We start from the raw sequence: 17,435 nt of genomic DNA, 5'->3' as shown, positions 1-17,435 counted from the left end.
TGCGTGTGCGTGTGTATGTGGTAAAACACCCATAGCCTTCTCATGGGAACTGAGCACTTCAGACAATCTTGTCTGTCATCAAGCTTTGTCGTCTTGGAGTCAAAAGAACAAGTCTGATCACACACGCTCCTCTCTCTCTCTCTCTCTCTCTCTCTCTCTCTCTCTCTCTCTCTCTCTCTCTCTCTCTCTCTCTGTCTGCAACATCAACTCTTTTACCCACAGTAATCCTGCATCTAAGAAAATAATTGACCGTTTAAAAACGGCTCTTTTGTTGGCAGCCATGAATTCCTTTTACTGTAAGTCACTGTAAGTCGGGACGGCGTTTCAGCCGGGTTAGGTTTTCGCCTCTTATCTCGTCCATATGCCGAGGCGAAATTGAAAGTGGAATGCGGTGGTACCAGAACGTTCCCTGGTCAGGATACATGATCACTCGTACACCCACACCCACACACACACACACACACACACACACACACACACTCTCTCTCTCCCTTGTTGGCATGTTCCTGGTCTCGATCGGAGACCAAAATAAAAATGGGAAACCGGCCTTTCCTTTCGCAGTAACATCCGCTCTTATTGTTATTACTTGCCAAGTCATGGTAAGCTTAGAGGCCGGGATAATGAGTTCTTATCCACGCCTGGATCCTGCTGCCTGAGCCAAGGAAGGACTGGCTCTCCAAACTTTCTTTTTTTTTTTTTTGCACTTTCTGCCTCTTCTGGTGCGGTGAGGGGAAGGGGGAAAGCTCAAAGTTTGTATTAAATGTTGTACAAAGTCAAGACGCGAGCAGGGCGAACTTTCGATAAAGTTAAGAAAGTCCACATGCAAATCAGATCCTTCCCGTTCACTGGCTTTAAGGGAATAAAAAGCTGCCCTTGGTGCACACTTTAGCTTCATCATCAGAAATGATCAAGGAAGAACAGAGAAGGGTTGAGACGGGTTGACTCGCTAACCGAGAGATTAGAAAAGTCTTCCGGCTGCTTTCTATAGGCTAATGGCTCAATTGACTCGCATCTTTTATTCCTTTTACAGAGAGTAGACTCTTTTGTGCCGCGGTAAAGACTGACGTCGATGTTCTGACCTTTTATATTCGACTTTTCTTATCGGCGAATTCAAATGTCACATGGAAAAACCTTTTGGAATGCCACGAAACCTCTCCAGTACGTCTTGTGTGTGTTTGGATGTGTGTTGCTCTATTACTCTCATAACATAGTTATACAGAAGAAAAAAACCCACACACACTTCAATTATCCATCCATCCATCCATCCATCCATCCATCCATCCATCCATCCATCCATCCATCCGTCCATCCATCCATCCATCCATCCATCCATCCATCCATCCATCCATCCATTATCCAAGCCGTTTATCCCAGTCGGGCTTGCGGGAAGCTGGAGCCTATCCCAGCAGTCGTTGGGTGGCAGGCGGGGAGACACCCTGGATAGGCTACCAGTCCATCACAGGACCCGCACACACACATACACACACACACACACACACACACACACACACACACACACACACACACACACACACACACACACACACACACACACACACCTATGGACAATTTGGTATGGCCGATTCACCTGACCTACATGTCTTTGGACTGTGGGAGGAAACCGGAGCACCCGGAGGAAACCCACGCAGACACGGGGAGAACATGCAAACTCCACACAGAGGATGACCCGGGACGACCCCCAAGGTTGGACTACCCCGGGGCTCAAACCCAGGACCTTCTTGCTGTGAAGCGACCGCAGGCTAACCACTGTGCCGCCCACTTCAATGATAAATGTGTGTGTTTGTTAGTCTACCTGCTGGAGACTGCGTTTGGCCTGCAAGGCCGATCCCAGCTTCTCCTCCTGCTTCACCCGCATCTTAACAATCTCATGTAGAAACTTTTCCTTGGACTCCTTGGAGTCCAGCCCGCTGTCCAGCGCCTGTCTGAGAGTCTCCAGCTCCGACTCCAAGCCCGTTTCGGGTGGGGTCATGGGGGTGACGGGCAGCGCAGCCACTGGGATGGAGCACTCGGACGACATGATGGTGCACACGGGCCCCTGGGCACCTGGCGAGCTCAGATCCTTGACTGAGCTGGAAGAGGTGAAGGATGGCGAAGAGAGGGAGGATAGGGACGAAGTGACTGTTGGAGGAGATTGAGACGAAGAGAGAGAGAGAGAAGAGGGGAGGATGAGTTTTTCATGCAATGATTGAAAATTAAAACTGATTCATATAATTACTGTGACTGCCTTGACCCATTTAAAAAAAAATATTAAAAAAAATAAAATAAAATAGAATTCCACAAATTTGCAATTTGTAAACACATCCATCTTCGTGGAGACTTACATTCCTCCCGATTCTCCACCTCGATCTCCACCTCGGAGTCCTCTTGCAGCAGCTTATTGTTAGTAGCAGCGGAGGATGGAGGGCAGGGGGGCTCGGGGGCAGGATGCGGCAGCTCCCCGGTGGCCCGCCTTTTGCAGGGCTTCGAGCTGGCATTGGCCCCCTCTCCCGGGGCTTCCCCTCCACTCGGGTGGGAGGTGCTGGGTACAGATGGGGACATGGGCTCCACCTTACCCAGGGGCAGGGGTGTAAGGGCGACGTTAGGGGCCACAGCATTCTCCATGCTCTTGTAGTTGTAGAAACTGAGAGATAGGCAGAAGAATTTGTCGTTTAATTTGCAGACAGCGACTTATGGCGGCGAGAGTGTGTAGCCAGTCAGGCCAGTCAACCAGTGCAGCAGTGTCATGCTTTTCTCCACCACATCTCCTCTCAGGGGTTGTGTTAACCCACAATTTGTTTGCCGTCGTTTACTGAATTTTAAAAGTGTTGATGCGTAACGCTACACGCCATCTGTCATTTCGACAGCATCAACATACGTCTGCTTCATGAGAAGACTCTTACTGACGGTTACGGTGTGGGTACCCAGAAGCAAAACGAGGCGAGCATCACACGGCTAATTTAGGCTAATTTAAAACATCCATGTTACTTCATTTCACGTGACGCTGCAATGTCCGTATGTGGAAATTTGCGCCCCTGCTTGACATCTTTGTTCCAGTTGATTTTGATTTTAATCATTAATTAGCTTCCCCCCCTCCTTTTTCTCCCCAATTGCACCCGGCCAATTACCCAACTCTTCCGAGCCGTCCCGGTCGCTGCTCCGCCCCCTCTGCCGATCGGGGGGAGGACTGCAGACTACCACATGCCTCCGCCGATACATGTGGAGTCGCCAGCCACTTCTTCTCACCTGACAGTGAGGAGTTTCGCCGGGGGGACGCAGCACGTGGGAGGATCACACTATTTCCCCTCAGTCCCCCCTCCACCCAACTGACCAGAGGAGGCGCTAGTGCAGCGACCAGGACACATACCCACATCCGGCTTCCCACCTGCAGACATGGCCGAATGTGTCTGTAGGGACGCCCGACCAAGCTGGAGGTAACACGAGGATTCGAACCGGCGATCCCCATGTTGGCAGGCAACGGAATAAACCGCCACGCTACCCAGACTCCCCAGTCTTTAATTAACTTTTAACATTAATGTTATTCACTGGCCTAGTAAGGCCAGTTACACAAGTGCAACACAAATTCCAACATTGGTAAACATGAAGACAGATATGATCGGTGAAAACAGACGATGACGGAGTTTTTACAGCCTCCTCCGTCACAGTGACGGATCATGATTTACTACAGGGCAACCCCTCATCTACTCCCAAATTGTGAGAAACTGTGTGAGATCAGCCGTAACCCGTGGGTCCCGGCAGTATTTGTCTCTGTAAATGGAGGAGGAGGGATCGTTCCGGTTAGCCCCCCACCCCCCACCCACCCACTGACTCAATGTGGCGCTGGACTACCGACTCACCTGTCTCTCAGCAGGGCCAGGGGCCGACTGGAGGCCTCCTTGTCGCCTGCGGAAAGGTTGGGCGACCACGGCCTGAAAGCTGAGGGCCTCTGTCGGGGCTGGATGCAGCTGAGCCCCTAAAAGAGGAGAACACGGAGTGATATACTGACACATGTAGCAGAAATGCTGCATCCGGTATCAACAAAACTCTATTTTTCTAAGATGTGTGCCTCTTTTAAATTATTTAACTTACCAGGAAGACGCTATTGAATAACTGTGACTCCCTAGAACCACATGATGGCACCTCCTCATTATTCTCCCGTAAAATCAGAAAGTATTCATGCCCCGCACGGGATACTTTTAGGAAATATCGATTCTTGCTTACGTTATATTGTGGTTATATAGTGTTACATAGGTTCTCGAACTCCCTCCATCCCAGTAAGCGAATACAGCAACTCGGGGCGTCTACAGTTACCCCCTGTTAGCGCAGCTTGCCAAATTGGGCAATACTCTCATCCCAAAAGTCATGTATAATATCACATCACATCTTGCCTCTGTGTCGTACCCTTCAACGTGTGCCTCAGCGTCACCTGCCTGTGGGTGCAAAAAAAACAAAACAAACCTTATTGGCAGAGGCGGAGAGGGATCGCAGCCAATCGTGTTGCTTCTCTTTCTCGGACAATGGGGACTGTAATGGGAAGTCCTCATGTTTGGACTTCTTGGCTGGGATGGGATCAGATGCCTGGGGGGGGAGGGGGGGAGGAGAATCTTTTAAAGGAAGGAAATGAGAAATTGCAGCGTAGCATGGAGAAGCAAGGTCAAATGTGCGTTGCTCAGTGGAGAATGGCCTTCTTCCTGTGGCCTGCCGGGCCTGCCCGGGCTGTCGCGCTGAAATCTTAGTGACGTATGAACGTACTCGTGTCAGACAGGATTTCATCCGTGCGTTATTGGAGTATTGTTCAGGAGAAACGGGACAAGGGAGAGGGGGCGAGGACAGTTGATAAATGAAAAAGGTGTCAAGGCGGCCAACCCTAACAACCAGGGGTGTGGACCCGTTTAAATCATTGTCTACGTGCATGTGTGGGTATATGTTTGCGATAGCTGGGGACGGCTCTTCAGCACCCGTGTTAGATTATAGCCTCTTATGTACATAAGTGCACACGCACACGCAGTGGTGGAATGTAACTAAGTACATTTACTCAAGTACTGTACTTAAGTACAATTTTGAGGTCATTGTACTTTACTCGAGTATTTCCATTTTATGCTACTTTATACTTTTACTCCACTACATTTCAGAGGGGAATATGGTACTTTGTACACCACTACATTAGACAGCTTTAGTTACTATTTACTTTGCAGATTTCGCTTATTAATACAAATTATAAACCAACTAATAATGATACATTTTTATGGGCTAAGCTACCCAGCAGTATATAAAGTAATTGTAATTAGCGCCGCATTTACCAGCTACAACATTAATGTGATGGACACATTATTGCATCAATAATTATAGTCCAATAAAATGATGTATGATTCTGAAATGGGCCATTCTGCATAATGAGTACTTTTACTCTCGCTACTTTAAGTATATTTTGATGCTAATACTTTTGTACTTTTACTTAAGTACGATTTTGAATGCAGGACTTTTACTTTTAACAAAGTATTTTTACACTGTGGTATTGCTACTTTTACTTAAGTAAATGTTCTGAAGACTTCTTCCACCACTGCGCCGGCGCACACACACACAGATAAACACTGTCTAAGCTACGGCAACCTGTCACGTCCCCAGAATGTGGACACACTGGGCAGAGGCACAATCCAATATAGCAAGGTGTTTGTTCATAGGCGGCCAAGAGAGACGGCAAGAGGTGACCGGGGCAGTCTCCGCGTCTGCCTTGTTCACACACACACACACACACACACACACACACACACACACACACACACACACACACACACACACACACACACACACACACACACCCATAGGCAGACAAGGGGGGGGTTGTTTCTGGTTGCCTGATAGGCAGCCTTTGTGGCTATGACCTCAGCCTCTTACTGTCCAAGCTGTGGCTGTCACTAGTTGCCACACACACACACACACACACACCCTTCATCTTGCCAACATCATATCCCTGCATTCCATTTGCAAATGACGAGACGGTTTTAAAACGACACCATGAAAAAGTCTTTAGGCGCACCGCCTCGCTGAGCAGAACACAGTGAAACTCGGCTGCACGAGCCGAAAAGGGTTCGACGTACGCTGTTTTAGCTCATTATAACAACCTAATTGTTATTCAGCTTCCTCGCTGAAGCGTCAAACAGCAGACAGGGTCATGTGCATGCAGCACACCCGGGGGTGGGGGGGGGGTCTCATTGTCTCTCTGTCGCCCCCGTGCTCCACAGGGCATGTGTTGTACTGCAGGTTGCCCGTGTGATTCGGACGCGGCCCGGCTCTAGTGAGCGGTGGAATGGAAAGCGCCGGAGATGCCGCGCTGTGCCACACGGGCTTCTCTCTCCTGCACACAGACTAGCCACTAATAGTCAGTTCTTTATGCACTGCCTTCCTCCTTCCCGGGCTATGAGGACTCCCCTCAGGAATCTGATGCGTGCTGCCAGACGGGTGTCACCCAATGACAACTGTTGCTCTTACAAGCGGGTGGGTCTGTCTTGCTGGCAAAGTATCAGCTTTGCTGCTTGTGTGTGTGTGTGTGTGTGTGTGTGTCTTTGGTTGTGCAGTGTCTGCCTGTCTAAGCACTCCCTGAACACCCCCCCCCCCGACACACACACACACACCACATACCTTCTTTCAGACAACCATCAGCAGGTGGTCATTTATAATGGGGTTAGTGTATCTCACCCTCCTCCCCCGGTCCCCCCCTCCACCCACTTCCACCCTGTCTGCTGGTATGACCATTTTGGGACCTCACTGTATGCCCACATGTCTGTGTAATTGGAGCTGGCATTGCGCTACATAGCAGGAAAGTAGCGTGGCTAGACAGGCGAATACCAAAGATGTCAACTGGCATGACTGCTCATGTAGCGCTGCCTCCAGTCCACTCGTCACATGATGAAACACCAATTTGATGCGCTATACTAATATGCTAACTCCCTATTTCCTGTGAAAGGCTGCATTGCATGCACCAGTGTGAAGGCAAGGTTTTAAAAACCACAGAATTACACAATTCCTGCAGTTTGAGGGCGCTATAAAGGGAACAGAAAACAATATCTGTCTTCCTTTTTATAGGAAGGTAGTGGGGGGGTGAGAAAGAAGAAGAGATAGCCTTTTACTACGGCGTATCAGAAATTCTTGACTGTGGTCGGGAGGTTTGTGGGTTATCTTGCAAAGATATGCCACACAAAGGCGCGCGCGGCGACTACCTCCGGGCCAAGTTTCCCTGCCACGTGCCAGCCCATGTCTCATGGATTACCCTTTGCCAACGTAATGGCTCCCGATCGGGGCCAAATCTGGCCCTGGTAATCTTGAACGGAGGAGGGGCCGGAGCAAAGGGGTCAGCAATTGGCAGCTGAGCTTGTGGGATCATGGGCTTGTGAGATCAGCGCGGGGAGGAGGGTTGAAAAACCAGGGGAGGGCTAAGGGGATAAATCTGTGTCTCTAGATTACCGAACAGTTGGTCCTGGGGAGACGCGGGACAGCTCGGCGTAAGCACAGCTAGACACCACACAGACGGAAAGGCAGGCTGCAACACTTAGAATGCGGGTTCAAGGGATTACGAGCACACGTAGTGAACGTACAACACACACATCCACGAGCGCACACAGAGAAATGTGCGCGTGTCTGTCTTTACCCATATTCTCTGGTCTTCACTCTACTCTCATACGTACACACAGACAGACCCTGACCATAAGGGAGTGGACGCGTTTTATTGGAAACCCGACAGCCCTTTCTGATAAGCCTCGGTGTTGCAACAGGCCTCTTGAAAATCAGAGATCAAGGGTAACTTGGAAAAATATCTGTGTGTGTGTGTGTGTGTGTGTGTGTGTGTGTGTGTGTGTGTGTGTGTGTGTGTGTGTGCAGGCATGTGCATGATTTCGCATCTTGCAGCTCCTTTTTATGATCTAGTCTGGATTATGCGGTAAAGACAGGGTGGCACTGCTCTACGATAAGGCTCGCTGAGGACCCGGGCAGCCCGTGAGACATGCCATGCCTCGACACAGCAGCGCACACACACACACACACACTCGGCTCCGGGAGCAACACCTTGCGCTAAGAATCTAACACCTCGCTCTTGCCACGGTATCTACACAACTCGATATAGCTAGGAATAACCCTGGCATGAGAAAGTCACAACGCCCGGAGTCATGAGGGAAGGGGAGGAAGGTGACGGAGAATGAGAAATGAAGAACCGGGGCTCAGCTGCCACGGGGGCCCCATTGAAGAGAATGCATGTAAGCACATTGCGAGTGTGTGTCATTCGCTCTGTTTTGAGTGTGTGCGGTTTTTTTTCTTTCTTTCTTTCCAATGCCAACGTGAGACAGGATGGGTGTGGCTATAACAGTCTTCTCACTCGCTCCCTGCTGACTTCCTCTGTCTGCTAGCTATCAGCGTTAAGTAACTGCTACCGCAATCAAACATTACACTATGAATAGCATATTTGCGCTCTAATGTGTTAGCCGTTATCAAGATGAAGACGAGCTAGCGCAAATGCTAACGTTGGCTAAGCGAGGAAACCAAAGGTCAGCACTGGACACACAGACGGGGGGCCTCCTGCGCTATGGCTGCAGTAACACAAAGTCTGGGTCTTTGCTGTTACACAATCTATGAGGAGGAAGTGCCAATAAGGGCAGGGTTCATCGAGAGGTTCCGTGCCGCTTATCAAATTCCAAGAAAATCACAGAGGAGACCATCGAGGGAAAGAGCAAATGAAAGATCGCCTCCAGAAAACTCGATCTCACACGATGTGTGTTTGAAGGCGAACCTCCTTCAGGCAGTTTTGGATGGGAGGACTGGGAAGACGCTGGGCGTGCTGAAAACACAGCGTTCTAAAAAGGCGACAAAATCCTCTCCATCTCTCACTCTCTCTCTCTCTCTCTCTCTCTCTCAGACTGCCTTTCCTGTGTCGGAGATTACAGGATGTCCTCTCCAAACAAGCAGGATTCCATTCAGCAAAAGCAAGCGAGCAAAACGGGCTAGACAGAAACCTTCGGCGGCACGGCGGCGTAAACAAACAAATCTTTCAGTATCACTGCAATTGAACGCGCAGAAAAAAAAAACATGGTCGCCATATATTTGGGCCCCTTTCGGCAAGGCTTAAGTTTAAGTTGCAGAAAATACGCCTGTTGTCTGCACCGGCTGGTCTCAAACACGACGCTGGCCAGTGTCTATATCAGTTACTGTTTATCGCGAGCTCATTTCCATGTTTGCTGAATAAATGTAGCATACTGCCAATGCTGATATGCCGTCAGAGACAACATGTTTTGCTGTTTTTGGCTGTGTATTTAGTAACATGTGGCATATGAGAGGAGCGAGGCTGGGGAGTTTGAGGGCCCCACCCTGCCTGTGACCTGGCTTTGGCCTCCTTGCAAGTCTTGCAGCGGGGCCACAGTGGCAAAAGGGTGGAACCTTCCCGGAAGCTCGGTCGATGCTCAGAAGTAGTTAGTGGGTGGCATTTGAGAGGCGGCAGTATGATCTCTCTGTATCAACCACAAAAAACCCACATGTTGGCACACAAACAGGTGCCAGACAATATGTTGTTTGCAAGCATATGGAACAAAACTTGCATGAACCCATCAAGTTCACGTCTGAAGGGTCCTGGTGCCAATGAGCCAGCTGCAGCTAATATGCAAGTGTGGGAAAATCTCGAGTTGCAGAAGGTAATATGTTTTGCCTGAAAACTTTCCGTGGTTGTCTGTGCTAATCTGTGCGTCAGAATCCAGGTTTAATCACCCCCCCCCCCATGCTATCTCCGTTTATCAATGTAGCGCTGTGTGCGCCGTCAGTTGCATTTGCTCATCCGAGGAGAAAGAGCCTCGGTGCAGTACAACATCTAAACTGACATACAAGATAGAAAGATACTCAGTGCTATGGCTGCTGAAAATCCAACGCCAGAGATTCCTAGAGTCTGCTTGTGGGTCACACACACACACACGCATGCATGCACGCACGCACGCATGCACCACGCACACAAACACACAAATACACAACGTGTGGCTCCACTTTGGGCAATGAACTGATCCTATCAGAGCCTGCTTGGCTGTAGATTTGTGCTGCAAGGAACAATCACGGCTGTGTGTTCGGCGAAGTAAACTGCAGAAAGATACTTACAGTGAACACTAACAATACTGCAGCAAAACAATGAGGAATCAAATTTATCTTATTATTCAAAACATGCCCGATCTCGGTCTTTTATTGTGCACTGAGACCCTTTGATTTGCTGACTACACTTGAAATGACCTCATCTAATATTCACTTTGATGAAGTAAAAAGAGCACTTTTCCTGTGCTCAGCACATAAGGAAGGATGTTTATTTCTCCCAGTCTGGAATGGTAAAGAGCAAGTCTTAACTAGTTGAGCAAACGCCTTTGTTCCTGCGGTTGAACGGTCTCTGAAAGTTATACAGAACTGGAAGGTGATGACACCTACCAAGCAAAACATGGCTGTGTTTATGCACTCGGGTGCGCGTGCACGCACACACTCCCATGCTGCCTTTGGTGCAGACAAATGGCAGATGTTCAGACCGCTGGGTAGCATTCTTAATGCGTAAGTGAGAGAGAAGGGAGGGGGATGGGGGGGAGCAGTGGTACCTGTCTGTACCACCTCCACTCACTAGCCCTTGTCAAATATGCACAAAAGCCATCATTCATCCAATTATCAAGGAGCCATCGTTCCCCGTTTCCCTAGACCGCAAAACACCACCATGGACAAACCTATTTCCCTTCCTGAGCTGGTCTTAACACGGACACACAGTGTCATAGATGCAAAATGTAATTTGGTTTTTTTTTCGGGGGGGGGGTGTCTGGAATCCCCCCCCCCTTTTTCTCCACAATTGTAGCTGGCCAATCACCCTGCTCCGTCGCAGTCGCTGCTCCACCCCCTCTGCCGAGCCATGGAGGGCTGCAGACTACCACATCCTTCCTCCTATACATGTGGTGTCTCCAGCTGCTTCTTTTCACCTGAGTGAGGAGTTTTGCCAGGGGAATGTAGCGCGTGGGAGGATCACGCTATCCCCCCCCCCCCCCCCGCCCCGAACAGGTACCCCGACCGACCAGAGGAGGCACTAGTGCAGCGAGGAGGACACATTCCCACATCCCACCCGCAGACACGGCCAATTGTATCTGTAGGGAAGCCCAACCCAGCCAGAGGTAACAGGGGAATTCGAACCGGCGAGCCTCGTGTTGGTAGGCAACGGAATAGACCGCTACGCTACCCGGACACCCGCAAAATGTAAAGTTGCGTGACTTTGGCGTAAATAGGAAGCGGGCCGAGGACTGCCTGGAAACGTTCAACCGAGCAGCTAATGTTACGTGATGTTTGCATAATATCCTGACTGGATGCTTAACACTGACGGTGCAAAACAGATGCTTTCCCATCACCTCTGTTGAGACGTGTTTCTGCAAAAGCCCACCTTGAGTGGGAAATACCAAGCGACAGAATACGCGAGAAAGGCTGAGAGATACTAAGTGGCGGGGTTGCAGGAAAAAACATATATTTTGGAAATTGTCATACCAGTGACAATTATAATGTTAAAAAAAACAGAAAAGAAAAACTCTTTAACATCTGTGTATATTTGAGATACACTCACTCAAACGTGTTGGAGGAGTCACCCCGCCCCCCTGCTTGGTGCAGCCGAACATCAGTTTGTAAGTGAGTGAATCAGAAACCGTGCTCGTGAGAAGTTTCACATAAAGAAATTAAAAGAATGAAAAAAGAAACCGTTCCAACTCAGTCACAACTCTCGCCTTTCTCTGGGAAATAAAAGTTGCATTTAGAAAAAAATGACGCCCCCATCCTCTCGGCCTCCCCTAGTCTCTTCCGCCCCCCCCTCCCGAAAAGTGTAATGAAACCCGTTTAGCTTTAGCTTTCGGCGCCGAGGCCTGTTACTTCCGGAAGAGTCCGGACATGAGCGAAACTTCCTCGCGTTGCTGCGACTGGCTAAGCTAAAGGCTAACGGCAGCGCTCAGCTAGATTAGGTCACCAGCAGCGCCGGCACTGCCAAAACAACACGGCTCCCGGCGGGGGGTGAAGGCCCGCTGGGCTACGTTCAGCTAGGTTTAGTGTCAACATAAACAAGGAGAAGACCGGGAGGACGAAGTAAGACTCCCGTCCAAAAAGGAACAGCAGTCCACACTCCATCTCCTTCAGAGAGACGGGGTGGGTGGGGGGGGGGGGGAGTCCAGCAAGAGAAATGAAAGCGACACATAGACAGTTAATGGCAAGGGATCACATCCGAGCGAAAGCGCCACGCTGACACACCAACACACAATGTGCACACGCATGGAAAGACATACACGGGGGAGTGGGAGAGAGAGAGAAAAAGAGAGAGTGTACTGCGAAAGATGACAGCTAATGACTCCTCTTGAACCACAGACATTACACACACACACACACACACACACACACACACACACACACACACACACACACACACACACACACACACACAAATAGAGAGAGAGAGGAAGGGGGCGGGGGCTGCGAAGGTCTCCGTTTCCTCTCGCCAAATTTGCTTTGGCAACTGTTTCCGTGGGAATAGTGAGACATCAGCTCTCCTCATCCAGAAAGAGTAGGGTCTCAGCCCACCATGGAGGAAGGGTCTAAAACATTAAGGGGCGGGGGGCGGGGGGGTAAGTAAATACAGCTGGACTTTTCCAGCCCATTCCCCTGTGCCAAGGCAAAACATGAGCCTGTACACTCCTTGGGCTAGCTGTTTATAGAAGGATCAATTACTCAAGCTAACATACTAGGCGGATGTAGGCTATAGGGGTGGAGGGTGGGGCGGGGGCGGGGGTGGGGCGGGGCGGGAATCGATTCAGTGCAAAATCGCGATAGTCAAGTCAAATAAATGTGTTTGTGCAGGCCGAAGTCAAAATATACTCTTAGAGGGCTCGACAGTCACATTACACTGGACAGCCGCTGTCCCGAGGCACCCAGAAGGGGAAGAAGTTCGGAGGAAAACCTCGTCCGGGGGGGGGGTGGGATAAACTTCAGGAAGAGCGGAGCGGAGAAGGGATCCCTGAGATACTAAGCCGTGATATATTTAAACATTGCAGCAGCGTTTCCTCTGAATTGTGATGCTGAAGCACAATGTACAGAGGCTTGATGTAATGTAAAGGTTAGGAAGTTTAATCGGGGAAGCACACTCATACACACAGGGCTTCACATAAATGCAGCTTTACCATTTTTCTGTAGCGAAGAGGGGATGGAGCCTAAAAAAACAAGTGATATTGAATTGCAATATTTATGATAACAGGGTATTTGAAAAATCGCAGTATGTATCGCACTGGCACGAAAGTACTGTTGTAATGTTGGATTACCTGTTGATTCCCGGCCCTAGAGATCTCCTACTGCCCTGCCATTCATGGCAACTCTGTTTGAGACAGTTACGCTATGCCATTTTGAGGCGATTTGCTAAAATACTTGCGGTTCTGAACAACGATAGCAAAGATGTGAGGCAGTGAAAGTCTTCAACTTGGAGAGAAATAACACGTGAACCAGCCATACAGCCTAAAAGCAGGAAGTCACTTTGTTCAGTTACAACGAATGTGTTCTCCGCATTTAACCCATCCTATTGTATAGGAACAGTGGGCAGCTGCACCGCCCGGGGGACCAACTCCAGTTCTTCTTTCCATTGCCTTGCTCAGGGGCACAGGCAGGAGTGTTAACCCTAACATGCATGTCTTTTGGATGGTGCGAGGAAACCCACCCAGACACGGGGAGAACATGCAAACTCCTCATAGAAAGGATGGCCTGGGGTTCGAACCCAGGACCTTCTTCTTGCCGTGAGGCAACAGCGCTAACCACAGGGCCACAGGGCCACCGTGCCGCCCCAATAGCAAGGCAGCACTTTTCAAATGGACAAATAATGATGCAAAAAAGAATCCGATGTCTTCCCTGTGATGGTAGAAGAGAAACGCTTTATAGCCATCTAAAAGCAGGATAATTCAATTTGTTTATTTTAAAGCTGCTCTAATCCCAGCACGTACCCTAATGGACATTCCTATTGATCTGCCTGCACAAGTGTGGGGTTTTTCTGTGCACACCGGCCTTTGTGTGTGCATGTAAAATCCTGAATAAGTGAGCCTGTATGCTTCCATACCAATCAGGGCTGACGTCAGCCTTTTAACGATGCCATACTACTCCGTAGTAATAACTAGTGTTTCCAGCTGTTTATTTTATGAAAAATTGATTTAAACTTCTGAGTTGTTCGGCATTTTTGAATTGTGATGCTTTCGCAAAACTTGTTTTACATCTCCATTTCCACTTGCTATACTTTTTTCTTTTTTTTTTAGATAAAATTACAGTGGCAAGGGCGTCCGGGTAGCGTAGCGGTCTATTCCGTTGCCCACCACCACGGGCATCGCCGGTTTGAGTCCCCGTGTTACCTCCGGCTTGGTTGGGCATCCCTACAGACACAAATGGCCGTGTCTGCGGGTGGGAAGCCGGATGTGGGGATGTGTCCTGGTCGCTGCACTAGCGCCTCCTCTGGTCAGTCGGGGCGCCTGTTCGGGGGGGGGGCGTGATCCTCCCATGCGCAACGTCCCCCTGGTGAAACTCCTCACTGTCAGGTGAAAAGGAGCGGCTGGTGACGCCACATGTATGGGAGGAGGCATGTGGTAGTCTGCAGCCCTCCCCGGATCGGCAGAGGGGGTGGAGCAGCGACCGAGACAGCTCGGAAGAGTGGGGTAATTGGCCGGATACCACTGGGGAGAAGGGGGGGGGGGGGGGCAAAGAAAAAATTACAGTGGCAACCATTTTATTTTGGGGGACATTTTCATAGCCTGTGGTTTGGCATTAAGATACCATGACATTCTGTGATGACAGACTTGGACACTACCGGACGTTTAAAAGCAGGATGGTCAAAGAGAGACGCAAACTGTAGCTGCTACGTGACTCATAACCCACCCTCTCGTTAAAATGTTAAGAGGAGGTGCAAGTTTGAAAGGAAAGGACTGACGGGTCTTTTTTTATGCAATGATGCAAAAGGTAGCGCTGCTCAACAAGCGACGAGACAGATTTAAACTACGGGTAATGAGGGGGAGAAAGGAGTGAGTAATTGTGCACAAGAATGAGAGAGGGAGAGAGAGAGACAGGGAGAGGGAGAGAGAGAGAGGGAGAGGAAGAGAGGGAGAGAGACGGGAGAGGAAGAGAGAGACAGGGGGAGAGGGACAGGGCAAGGGAGAGAGCGAGACGGAGAGAGAGAGAGAGATGGGGGGGGGGTGGCATATCTCTGCTTGGGAAGTTAACGTGCCCCAAGGTGGAGGCTGCTTGTGAAAGGGTTAAGTCGCATGGCTGAGCAAATACATAAATAACGCTGGGGGGTTTGCGGGCATGGATGCTGTCGCCAGCTGGCGTTAGCAAGAAGGGGCACGCATAAGTGTGTGTGTGTGTGTGTGTGTATACTCACAGGTCAGCAGTCTGATTTCTAAGTATTACTTCCGGGGCACTGCAACACCAGCAGGCATATTCGGGCGCCCCAGTCAAGGCTACAGCACATGTTGTCACATGTTGTCACGTGTGACCTAGCACACTGATGTTCAGTCTAGATCGTTGTGCAAATTTGCCCTCTAAGTGTACATGTGTGGACGTGCGCGCACACACACACACACACACACTTGGTTTCTGCTTTTTGCACTTGCTTGAAATGCCTAACACACCTCCACACACGCAAACACAAGTAGAAACGTGCCTTGCGACTCGCACACCAGAAAAAAAGGAGAGGCAAATACACCCACTCTCACACATGAAAGGGTTCGCAGCGGCGGGGTTAAGTCGTGAAGACAGACCTCATCCTATAACGATAAATCACACCTGAGCACCTAAAACAAACTCCCGACTGTTCCCCGCTGCCCGGAGAGAGACGGGCCAAACAGAACCAATGACGGACGGGCTCCTCGCAGAGGAAGCGCCGGTCCTCCGCCGCCTCGGTCACCGCCGCCTTTCTTTCTTCGCCTCCTCCGTCGAATAGGATGGGTTTGCTTTTTTTTTGTTTTTCCTGTCCTACAGTTGTGTTGTGCCGGGTCACCATTTTGAGATCCGGGCAGAAAAATTCACATCCCCCCCCCCCACCCCACCCCGGGTCTATTGACATTCATTACAATCAGTAGGCTAAGGATATACTTGTTTAACTGGGCCAAATGCAGAGCTGTTTCTTTAGAGTTCACTATATCATTTTTTCCTCTTCTTCTTCAATCTAAATCACACCAGCACCTTGCCGCCCTCGTAGTCCACCGACTCCGGGTCTCAGCGCTGGTAGTGTGCCTGGCTAGTGGCTACCGGCTGTTGCAGGGATCCTCCTCCTCTGGTGTCAAAGAAAGGGCTGGGGTTGGGGCTGGGGGGGTGGATTTAGGAGTTACAGCTAGCAGTCAAATTCGCCCCCATCTTAAAGGCATCATTATGTCGGCTAAAGCCCCGTCCCCGGAGCCCGCCACTACCACAGACAGACCCAGACAACCAATTACAATCTTAGCTTTGTTCGTCGTACATTGCAAATCAGCTTTTCTTCCGTCCCTCCTGCTCTCTCTCTCTCTCTCTCTCTCTCTCTCTGTCTCTCTCTGTCTCTCTCTCTGTCTCTCTGTCTCTCTCATGCTGTACAACATCTGGTGTCTGAAGAGCTCACGTGCCGCCCTGGCAGAGACGGGGGGGGGGGGCACACACAGCCAGCCCAGATAAAGACGCTGCCTCACTGGAGATGCTAAAGCCATCTATTACCAGCACGGCCGAGTGTTTGCAGGGAGCGGGCTTGCAAAAGTGCAAAAACTGTGTGAGACCTTTTTGTCAGACTGCTTCTTTTTCTTTCTGACTCTTCATCAAAAGCACAATACACAGCGAACGCATCACTATGAAAGGGCTGTAAGGGGGATCGTTCCCAGGTGAAGCAACGTGGCAGCAGTTTGTGCCTCAGACCAAGACACCCGCCGCGCTTCAGACAGTGGGGGGTTATAAGATGATTTGGAGAACGGTGACGGGTGTGAAGGTAACAAGGTGTGAGCCTTTAAGGGTTCTCTTGACCCCACTTCATACCCAAAGAGGCCCTTGGGTGGAGAACTGAGCCGCTGTCGAGAACAAGGCAGACATGCCGATGTGCCACATCCCTCATAAAACGAGCGGAGCGGTTGTTGTTTGTATCTAAAGGACAGAGGGTTAAGTGGTTTTCCAGCTCCTGCATGAATGTCTCCAGTTCATAACAACCATAACCGGCACACGGAGTGAACTGAGGTGTTTACACCTTATTGGGACATATCGCCGACAAACGCAACCACGGTCAAGGATTATTAAAGACGGGTGAACCCCAACCAGCTGAACCCCAACCGGCTGAACCCCGGCTCCCGATCCCTGCTTCTCTCTCCTGCATCTTCTTGGAATCTGAGTTGGCATAATCAGATTATCCTTGCTTCCCCTGGGTATCCCGGGCCCTTTGATAA

At 50.0% G+C, this 17,435-nt stretch overlaps 1 protein-coding gene across 1 annotated transcript in view; it reads right to left on the bottom strand.

Annotated features, from left to right (window-relative positions):
* skia (v-ski avian sarcoma viral oncogene homolog a) overlaps positions 1-17,435 on the bottom strand; it is a 94,001-nt gene that overhangs the window by 6,677 nt on the left and 69,889 nt on the right. Inside the window, exons 2-5 of the mRNA XM_056274703.1 lie at positions 4,456-4,575; positions 3,855-3,970; positions 2,343-2,641; positions 1,814-2,139 (exon numbers count right to left, since the gene is read on the bottom strand). Coding sequence (XP_056130678.1) covers positions 1,814-2,139; positions 2,343-2,641; positions 3,855-3,970; positions 4,456-4,575 — 861 coding nt within the window. The remainder of the gene's footprint in view (positions 1-1,813; positions 2,140-2,342; positions 2,642-3,854; positions 3,971-4,455; positions 4,576-17,435) is intronic.

The sequence above is a fragment of the Lampris incognitus genome, chromosome 2 (genome assembly GCF_029633865.1).
Source record: "Lampris incognitus isolate fLamInc1 chromosome 2, fLamInc1.hap2, whole genome shotgun sequence".
Lineage (NCBI taxonomy): Eukaryota > Metazoa > Chordata > Actinopteri > Lampriformes > Lampridae > Lampris > Lampris incognitus.
The sequence above is the reverse complement of the archived record's forward strand: the minus strand, read 5'-3'. Positions and strand labels throughout refer to the sequence as shown.